Source organism: Atta cephalotes (genome assembly GCF_000143395.1).
Source record: "Atta cephalotes unplaced genomic scaffold scaffold00017, whole genome shotgun sequence".
Classification (NCBI taxonomy): Eukaryota; Metazoa; Arthropoda; class Insecta; order Hymenoptera; family Formicidae; genus Atta; species Atta cephalotes.
In genome coordinates, this window is record NW_012130081.1 from 176140 (window position 1) to 187908 (window position 11769).

The 11769-nt window shown below is 32.5% G+C and overlaps 1 protein-coding gene across 1 annotated transcript in view; it reads left to right on the forward strand.

Annotated features, from left to right (window-relative positions):
- The window catches only part of LOC105618617, a 24244-nt gene extending 13535 nt beyond the window's left edge, over positions 1-10709 (forward strand). Inside the window, exon 3 of the mRNA XM_012200148.1 lies at positions 10447-10709. Within this exon, the coding sequence (XP_012055538.1) occupies positions 10447-10709 (263 nt within the window). The remainder of the gene's footprint in view (positions 1-10446) is intronic.
- The last annotated feature ends 1060 nt before the right edge of the window (positions 10710-11769 follow it).

Here is an 11769-nt window from a genome sequence, read left to right on the forward strand (position 1 = left end):
GTACGTTTACCCGTTACGTTAAAGTACGTAAGGAACCTAGTACGTAANACGTATACGTAGTAGTAGAATGAAGTTAGTACGTAACGTACGTAGANNNAGTAGAGAGAGAGAGGGAGGGGAGGAACAAAACAGAGCGCGAAATGGATAGTGCCGGAGTAGGAATCAGTCGACAGAAATATTTTAATGCCGCGGGCATTAAAATATTCGAATCCCTTGATGACAATTCCGCGCATCGAATGCCAGCAATGGTGCGGCTTCTTTTTTGTACATCGCCGCCACGTTCCACGCACGATTCCAACCGCGGAAGCGAAATTACGTTCCGTGTGCCTCTTCGATACCACGTACGCTTCGTTGAAGCTGTTGCTTTGATCGCCGATGTTCTAGGGAGAGAGAGAGAGACATCACATTGCTGCGCACGGTAGCATTTCGTGCACATGAGACGAAATGTCGGAAAAGGCTTGTTCGATCGAAACGCGTACTTTACCTCTTTATAAATCGTATTTTATCGATTTGAACGCCCTGGTTAACGCGTGAGACTTTATGGAATATTAACAGAGAAAACAATTTTTTACAAAAGGCAAAATAATTTAAAAATCATTTTTTAAATAATATTTCAAATACTGGGACGCGTAATATTTTTTACTCTGTTAGAAGTTTTCTATTATTTTTTATTATTATACTTTTATTTTTTTTATTATTTTTATGTAATAGAGTTTTTATAATAAGAAAATATAGTGTGTACATTTTCCAAATAGAATAATATTCTGATTTCCATTTATCGTTTTGATAATTCGATTGATCGATTCGATTTTTATTTTAGAAATTCTGTTTTCAGTCAAATGTATATTTATCCGATTTTAAGTGATACTTCACGAATCCATTATGGTAGTTACATAAATGAGTAAATCGGATTACGAGTGTTTCTCCGTCAGCATTATGACATGAATGTTTGATAGTCGCGAAACCGAAACGCAGATTGCACGTGTAGTTTATTTCGTTGCATCCGACATTTAGGGATGGGAGCTGAAGCTAAGTTTATAGGTTCGAGGAGGGTGGGCGTTCGTCGATGCGGGCTCGTGTATAGTTGGTAAACTCGCGCCGTGGTGAAAGCCACCAGCACAAAGGCTCTCGTAACACGATGTCGTTTACTCGAGAGCCCCGATCAAAGCGTCCGAGCGGTCAGTCCAAAGATATCGAACGATACGCGTCACGAAGCATAACACAGGAATTCTGCTTCCGGGATCGGTAAGCTAGTTTATTATTAAATCTTTTTTTGCAATGTCTTCTTCTGCAATACCTGGATTAAAACGTCATGTAGCGCGTGTACTTTTTTTGTGAACTTTGCCTGTGTGAAATTGCATTATATAGCTGCTCTCGCATATTGATTTTTTTTTTATAAACCGCCGACATTATAATTTTGCATTTTATTGATAAAGATATTTCTAGATGACATTTAATCCAAACGTACTGTTAATCTCGGTCGTTTGTTATTGATAGATAGAATTTTACTTCTTGCGAGAAATAAATGGTACATTCGCCCATTTATCAAACCGAGTTCGAAGAGGTGTGTTACAATTGTGATAAATCGCGTTGCTCCGAATTGTTCCTATTGTTGCTTCGGCCTGCAAACATAGAAATTTACAGGTTGATCTGTTTGTTTTCTCTGACGTTAATAAACTGACACGTTAAATAATTTAGAGAGACATGTATATTGATTTTTATTATTAGATAAACGGACAGTTTTATTTATCGTTCTGTCAAATGTATTGCTATGCAATTCGGAAGGTTTTGTTATATTAAAATAAACAAATGTTATAAATAAGTTGCATGATATAAAATCGAAGGGACAGATTGCGTAGTACAATTTGCAGCAATGAAATCTTTTAATGATCCTAAAACGAGAATTGCAAATATTTATATACGATTTAATCTTCGGATTTTTCAAGCTATGACTATGGTATACTATAACTGTAAACTTTGCAAGTAAACAGAAGGCGGTTGCATCGATAAAATTACGATCGACGAGATATATGGCAATATCAATATTTTGATGGAACCTAGTTCTTTCGGAATATGGTCAACTTTTTTTATTAGAGATAAAATGAAAAAAAAGATATTACAAAAAAACATAAAACTATATGTATAACAATAAAAACAGAGACAAAGAAGGCAGATATTTTAGAATAATTAAAGCATCAAATATATATATGTGTGTGTGTGTGTGTATATATATATATATATATATATATATATTCCAATTATTTCAATACAATATAATTATTTTGTTCTGTATCTAATAGCTTCAATCATTAGGATAACATTGATATGTATTATTATTTCAATGCAGCAATGTAATTATGTAATAACAGTTATTAATGTTATTGTTGCGCTCAATTATGTTACATTACAAACAATAATATAATATTATAACACTTGATTAAATGTATCACTACGGGGAAAACTGTGGAACATAGACACATCGTAGATGTAAGTAGATGTAGCGCACTAATATTATTTTTGCGTCCGTGCAAATCTCGTTAAACTGTGCGCATCAGTTTTTTCATCAAATGGTAACGAAACTATCGTCGCGCTTTCTTTGGAAAGCCACAAGAAAAGCCGACAGCACATCAGCCGTTGGCGATTTATTGCTAATTATTGTTCCGCGTGTGGAGTCCGGTAAAATCACAAAACGAGTGGAATGTCCTGCGCGCGTCGCATGCACGTGTAAAGCCCTGACACGCGAGCCATGCCGAGAAGCGTGTATAAAATCGCCACCGACATTGATGGATGCGAAATCGGACCTTAAACCAACCCACGGAGCCCCGGCTTGGTCCAGTCTCTGATACATAGATATTAGAATAACAAATGGTGCCCGGAGATCTCGTTCCTCTAAAAAAGAAAAGTGTCGAAGGACAGGTTACGTTTTTGCATACTTTGCGCGATTTTTTGCCTCGCAGTTTGGCACTTTCACGATGACTCGGAACTCGGAAGAGGCGAGAGAATATTTCATGGAGTGCTTAGGAATAAAAGCTGCAGCGAAGAGTCTACATAGACGAAATTTAATTTACAATTCGATTTCTTAGCTGAATTTACATTACACTTTGACACACGCAAATTATAATCAAAATATGACTCGCGCAATTATGTACATAAATTGAATTTAAGCTGAATCTATTTTCTAATTTTTTAAACATTTTTTTTTTTTAAAGAGAAAAGTTGTATTGGAAATTTCGAATTTTGTAGCTTATTCGTACGTAGAGAGAAATTACACATCTTAAAAGGGTCGGCACCCCATGTGCGAGGTTTCGAGTTTAGGGTGAGCCGATTCTAAGCACGACGCGATACCAATTTGGGCAATTAAACGATCCCCATCTGCAGGGGGCTAAACGTCGTTATCTGCTCGGTTATATCCGTAGCCGCAGCCTCCTCGTATCGCGTTGTCCCCTTACCCTCTCGCCAACTTGCTCCACCTCTCCGAAATCCTGGGGGGATGGCGTTATGACACCATATCTATCGGTCTCGTGAAACCTTGTTCCACGTACTTGCAGTTGGCGCCGCATTCTCATATCGTTACCGCACCGATCTTCCCCGATGTTTCTGCGGTATGTTCTTGAGGATACCTCTCATATCAAATGAGACCTCAAAACGTATCCGCAAATGACATTTGAAATTATGTATGTGTGTGTATAATAATTAATAAATTACAATAATTCTAAATAAATTTTAAAATAAATAATACCCTATAATGTTTTTGTATATATAAAAATACTGTTCAATTTTTATAAGATAATTCCTATACGTCCTATAAAAAACTTGATTTATCAAGTATTGTTCACTACATATTGTTTACTACGTTTAAAATAAACTATATCAATAAGAACTTTATACTATTTACTACTATAAAAAAAATACTAGGAATTCGAAATATTTATTTTTTATAATAAAAAAATTTTAATCCTTCCACTTTTGTCATATTTCCATAAGGGTAAGATACGACTCATGAAAAATTTAAATTCAAATAATGCTTAAAAATAACATATAAACTAGGTATGTTATAATTTCAGTTTATCACCAAAAATTACGTAATAACTTTTAATAAAATCATAATACAATGCTACTATAATATAAAGACATATAACAAAGAAGTGTAAATTACTCCTTCTATTTTTTCTACTTGCTTGAACTTTTGCAGCATAAATATCAAAGTTACTCTATTGATCCCTAAAATTTGTAATAACTTTATTAATCTTTTTTACATTTATCTTTATCGATGTTTAATATCTTTATCATTTACAAAATATATATAGGTGAAGTCCAGACAAAGCAGATGTGTTAAAGTTTGGGAAGAGAAACTGACACAATTAAAATTAAGAACTTTTTTTATTCTCATAATTCCATTAATGGAATCATTAATGGAATGAATAAAATTAAATTATGATTAAAATTAAATTAAGATTAAGAACTTTTTTTATTCTCATAATTCCATTAATGGAATCATTAATGGAATGAATAAAATTAAATTATGATTAAAATTAAATTAAAAACTTGAACATTTAAATGTCTTTTTAGTTAAAATATAAAAAAGAAAAACTATCTGCTTTGCCCGACCTCTCTGGGCAAAGTAGACGGGTCACTCAAGCAATGAAAATGGAATTTAAAATATCAAAATCAGTGTCAGCAATCATCACAAAAGTAACTACCAAATCCTTCATATGCAGTGCAGCCTTCATGAACCCATTGGTATACTGACTGCATTAGATTCATTTTCGGACGGTGTGTCGGTGTATTCTTCAGAACATACATCATACTGCGTTGTGGAAAAAAAATAAAAGTGTAAACCATCATGTGCCTTTCGTTCACTCGAAAGATGTGCTCCTATTCTCGGTATTTTCAGTGCAATTATATACTGGGTAAAAGAGAAGAGAATCGGCCATTTTCACTTTACCCTATTCACTTTGTCAAAGAATCTACTTGGCATGAATTTATAAAGGTTGGAATAAGTTTAAGCAAGTGAAAAATTTTAACCTTGAATACACATTTAAACATTTAAAGACAGAAAATTCTTATATAAAAAATCATTTGCACTGATTAAGAAACAATTACTGCTAATAAAGTTACGTACCTTAGCAACACTCATGTCTGCTTAGCTGGCTCTTCACTTAACCAAAGCTTAATGAATTAATTATATAATAATGCGTTCTCGCAAAAAAAATTTTTGCGCTCATTTTGTTTAGCTATAAAAATATTTGTTGTGAGAGAGAGGAAAGTTGAGTAGGCTGTCAATCAGCCCTTCTATGTTAATAACAACCGATTTGATTGTTTGGATTTTTTTAATAACAACCGATATCTTAGATAGATAAGCGAAAATAAAAAATATTCGCTTTGCCCAGGGAGTTTTGCTCGGACTTTTCCTATATATGTACTAATCAAACTTATTTTGATAAAAGTTGAATCTGTTGATTCCGTTGAGTTCTTCTAACATTATGAAGGATCGCGCAAAACTCGCAGGAGATACTTATTTTGCGAAGTAAGCGAAACCGGAAGGTATTGCAATTTACCAAGTCACCGCCGGAACTTTCAACTTCCTTTAACGAATTCGAACAAATTTGAACTAGGTATTCGACATTTTCTACAACCACAGAAGATGCAGATGACATTCCTCGTTGAAGGTACCTTTTCCTTGAACTTTCGTATCCAGTTTCGACTTGGCAAAGTTGAATAACTTATGATCGATCGATCACGACGTGTTTCATGTACAGTTTTCTACATCGAGAATTTTTACTCTTCTGAACATTAAATAATATATATTTATAATATTATATTATTATAGTATTATATTATATTATTATAGTATATGATTTTCAAAATATTATAAGTATCTATAATTAATCTATAATTTAAGTATCTATAGTATCTATAAATATCTATAAGTATTTATAATAAAATATCTATATAGTATCTATAAGTATATATACACGTATAAGTATAATTTACGTATCTATTTAATTTAATCTCTAAATATCATAATAATTCAAATGTATTAATAAAAGGTATTAATATAAACTCTCGTATAAACATTAAACTATGCAATTAATGTAAACGAAAACAATTTGAATATTAATTTTTATGTAAACCATTTTTTTCATTCTATTTTGTATCAGGATTTAAAGAAATGCTGAATAATGTAGATAAATAAAAAAGGTAATTGAAATTCATTTATGTGACAATGTTAACTATATTTTGTCTTATAATACTAGATCCATAAAAATCAATGTTTTTTTTAAATATATCTCGATAGATTTACAATTACATCATTTTTTAATTGGACAGTGAAGATATAAAAAAAACAGATAACCAGAGTTTGGGAAATTACAATTCGCTTAAGTAACTGTTGCATTTTAATGTCGCAGTTGAACCTATCAAAGTTATGCTCGTTAAAATCCGGAATGTTCTTCGATCTTTCATTATAAAGAAATTCATGGTTTTTTCACGACCATTCAAGTCACTGAAGTCACCGTTCGAATGAGAAGTTTCATCGGCGAGTTGCAAGATTTCTGAAAAGTGCGAATTATTTTGAGAGAAAATGTACCTATTCATAACACGAGTAAACTCAAAAAAACGGAAGTGCTGAAAGAATAACTTCGCTATTGCATACTCTTCCAGCTATAACCTGTTTTGTTAGGGAATTGTGCTAGAAAAAGAAATTACAAGGATTACTGAACTTACGAATACTTTTTCACTGTATTTCTCTAGTTCTTTTTTCTACCATAATATAGCTAACACGAAGAAAATCTTTTCATACAAATATTTGTTAGACAAAGTCATATTATTGTTAGACAAAGTTTATACTTTTTATTTACTAAAATTACCGTATATTTTTAAACTTACTATGTACAATTATTTTTTGCATTTAAAAATGCGCTAATTGAAAGTTAACAAAAATATCATTCATAATTATGCATGTATAATAGTTTTAATAGATTTTATTGATTGTGATAATTACACTCTATATCTATTAGTATCTACGTGATATATTAGTAGTCGTTATACACAAATAGTCATTATAAAGTAGTCGTAAACATATTTTAAAATAAGCATTATCTCTGTTGGAGAGACATATATATATATATATATATATATATATATACTTGAAACAAACTATTAATTTAATATTCTGATTTTAAGCGTTAGATTAAAGTGAACAAAGCGACTTCGTCAAGGGTTGAATAATTTCTGTGTCGACTTCATAGTAATGGTTGATGCTCGTTCGCAGATGCGAATCATATTTGCGAAAATGCTGAAATTAGATTTACGAACCCCTCGTTTCCAGAAAGTGAGACTAATCAACTATTAACCCTCCACATTTCTGGTATCAGCTTGTTGAAGTTCAAACACGTATAATGAAGGTTGATGTCGTCGTTTTTTCTTATTCTTGTTCCTTCGTGATAAGAGAAAATTTGTTGGAAGGTTCTACACAAGTTGCGAAATAATACGAAGGCCTCTTTGTGTGGAAAATTGTCCTGGAGACATGAAATATTTATTACGAATAAAATCACGATCAATCATCAGACAATTGGGCGTATTATATTTTTGAGGAAATTCTGCTATCGATTTGTAAATATTAATATCAATTACTCGCAAATAGTACCGATACTCGAGAATTTAAAGGATAAATCTTAATTAATCTAACCATTTTTTTTTAATAATAATCACGATTCTCTTTGAATTTATATAAAAACATAAGAAAAATAACATTTTTGTGTTCTTTGATCCAGATTTCAAATTGCTATGATAAAGTACCAAAATTCATCAAATCATATTACTAGATTTATTTACATCCTAGTTTCTTGTGTCGATGATATAATTCTCTTTTTAGACATTTTAAACGTACGTATTCCTTTAATAAGCGGCTTGTATGCGGAAACGTATAATTGGACTTTTCTCCCATGTGGCACAACGCAAAAATTACGACCGTCGGCTGACCCGCATTTCGTGCTGAACTACTGAAATAAGAGCATCATAATTCTAGTATGAGAGAGAAGTCTCATAAATAGATAAAACAGCGCGATTCGATAGACATCATAAACGATTTATCAATAACGTTAACACGTTTATTCATACGCTTTCGCTTACTCCATTCAGAAATCAACTTTCTGAAGCCAAAAAAACGAGGTTTCATGTTTGAATTACATATATTACTATACACATATATAGTTTTCACATTTGCAGTAAGAAAAAGTTGTTAGTAAATTTATTATTTGAATTACAGAAATTTTAAAATCTTTTTTACACCATAATATTTAGAATTATTTGCGAAATTTGTTTAACATTATTTGTTAATTTTTTAATCAAGATCCACAAACTTTTAATTCTAATATCGAGCATAAGGTGGCAGCAAATAAATGAAATGATCGTTGTTTATTTCGTATAGCAGCAAAACGATTAGAGCTGCATATATGCCTGCTTTGGCATTTATGGGGGCATTTATACTGACTGGTGGTTATATATAACGGTACAGCAAGGGTAGTTAGGGGTGCGATACTATCAGCGGAGGCGCCTCCAATCATTCCCCAATTAGCAGCTGATTGCGTACAGTCCCCAATAGAACTTCGAACAGCTATAGCTTCAGTTAACTGAGAATCCTGAGAAGAGGGAGAGAGAAGAGAACAGATAGAAAGAGAGAGAGGAGGGGGGAGGGGAGTGAGCTGAATTCTATATAGAGTGGAAAGGAAGATAGGGTTGGAAGTAAACGATAGGCGGAGGAAGGGGCGATTTGCAACGTTAATATCCAACGATGCGAAACGGCCCGAGCGCAATATCGGTGATCGCGCAAATTGCGATCGGCAATGGCGATCTTTATATACGGACTCGTGCGAGAGATAATATAATGGTGTCATTAAAGATAGCGCCATTCTACGGTCGTATTGTTATTGGAAAATCGTCTGGCGCCGCTGTCCTTTGGGGGTTAAGTCTCATTTTTATAGCTCGCTGCTTGATCTTCTCTTTATAGCGGTAGGTGATGGATTCCATTGAAATTTTCATTTTTGCAGCAATAACTGATTGAAAGATCTAGTGAAAGAGAAAGAGGAAAATATTATTAATATGTTGTTAATATGTTATTAATATATTATGAGTTTGCAATAATTAAAATTGTACAATGAGAAAAGAGTTTCATTGCATTACTTTTGAAAATGGACAAATCAGAATTTTTGTGATGGAATTTATTATAATTCTAATTGATAACTAGAATTTTATTAGAATTGATGTGATCAGAAGCTTCTGGTTCGTTCATTTTCAACCAAAATTTTTTTTAAATGTGTATCCTTGTTTTTTTATGTCTAAAATCATTTATTATAGATTTAGGAATTATTCAATGTAATTAATAAGCAAATGCAATCGAATAGAAATATTTGAAAATATTTAAAAAGATCTAAATGTTTGAATGTACATGTAACATTACGAGATATATTATTTTTTTTATAGCTGTCATTTACGTGTATTTCTCGATCGGGAGCGTATCATAGTCATGTTCTAGCACACTTCATGTACAATAGTTATCGTTATCGAAAACTGTTTTCATTTCTATCAAATTCAATTAAACAAGCCTGAATCCTTCCACATGGAGATAAATACTATCGTGTTAGAAAAATAAATGACGAGAGGTCTCTGCAAACATCGGTTTCGACGGTTTGATTAATCTTGAATCTCTTGTTAGCGGTGATCTCGTCGGTTTAATCTTTTTTTCCATCGACGCCAGACAGAATTGCAAATCAAATTTTGTCAAAAATATACGTTGCTTAAAAAATAACAGGAAAATGGAAGAATAGAAAAACTCAATTAATTCACTGTATCACAGAGAGAAAACAAGAAAGTATAGAAAATCTATCATTTATATACAATTTCCATCCATCGACGTATTAAATCGTCCACATTTTTCCAAGAATATATATTTTTCTCTAGCTATAATATTTTATGATAAATTTATAGTCTCTAAAAAATATAATATGAATTCTTATGAATTAGCAATAGCAAAATTCGATGTGTGCATACAATAAACGTTTATAATTGTTTCGTGAACATAAACGTTTACGCCTTTTATTGAGAAAAGAGAAAAAACATCATTTTAATATAGCCACGTTGTGACAATTCAACATCGGCACTTTGTGCATAACATTTGAATAAGCGATTAGTCATCAGGCAGAAAAATGGTTCAGTGAAAGAGGAAAGAGAATATTAAATGCCGAAAATAGTATTGTGCCTCCAAAAGGTGCCAAATGACAATCTCTTCTCGTTAACGTTCATTTTCTCTTTTTTAGCGGATTATCCTATTGAATTTGTTGTCGTTTAATCCGCAATGCAGTCGAGTGAATCTAGTTTGCAAAATGTTCTCTCCTCCAAATGTTTTCAAGAAAGATACTGCATTCTAATCGTTTTTGTATGTTGCAGAGTTTAGCGACCTAGCTGTTGCGGCCCATTATTCTCCGGGAACCGATAGCGGTGTTGACGGTGACGATGACAGCGTTGTTATCAGTGACAACAGTAGCAGCGATAAGGAATCGTCTGAACAAGAAGACCACCACGTGCCAACGCGGAGGCAGCTGGCCGAACAACGATCTCGACACGAATTATTCAGACGGTCTCGAAACCACTTTAAGACGTCGGGACATCACGATCAGGTGCGTCCGATGGCACGGCTCGTCGTCACTTAACGGTGTCGTGTTGGAGAACAAGAGTGGAGTGACGATACTGAGAACATGTTGAGTGCCTGCGGTCGCGATCGAATGATAAAATGCGTCCGTTGAAGGTGGTGATACAGCTATGAATTTTTTTACAAATAATCTTACGAGAGGTAGAGTTATGTGATTTCGATTCGAAATGCTGCGACAAATGAGTGATGTAGCGAGAACAATTTCTATTGTAGGTTGAGAAAAAATTAACAAGGAAATTGTCGGAACTGTTCCTCACTGATTTTGATGGATTTTAAATATGTTGTAGAACTTCAAAAAATATCAAACAGATATTTTCTCTACCTGTTTATTTCAAAGTTAAGAATCTTTTAAGATCAGATGATTTAAAAAATATGATATTTAAAAAAAATATGAACACACTATTAAGAAAATACACGTATAAAATATAAAAAAACTTTTATATATATAAGACATTTTTCCATACATCTTACAGTTTCAAAGATATTTGTTAATGAAAAAAAAATTGTTACTTTTGAGAGGTTGAATCTTGAGATAAATAGATAAAAGAATATGTCTCTAAAATCTAATATTTTTTAATGCCTCACAACATATGTAAAACCTTAAAATTGGCGAATAATTGGCGATAATTCCGACTTTCCTTGTAAGTCAAGGCTTATACGTATTGCGTTTTAAAAGATTATTGGATTAATGCGCTTATTCGAAAAGTATTATTGAAAAATCTTACGGCGGCAAAACTTAGTATTATTCTTTGTCTTATTTTCACGATTTATATTTCACTAATTTTACATTTTTAAATATAACTTTATAAAGATTTGTCTATAAACAAATTATATCATTGCCCTGACACAACGAATCATGTCGTAAATGAAAGAATCATTAAAAAAATAGAAATTTTAATTTTATCCATCTTTCTTTATTTATATTGCAGCATCTTGTTACGTGTGACATAAGCGCGTATATTTTACGTCGTTCAGGAAATTAACCCTTCTTCGTTAACATCTCCTTCAAAGAATTTCTTATGAATATGTACGGAGAAACTACGATACAATTACGCGGAAGA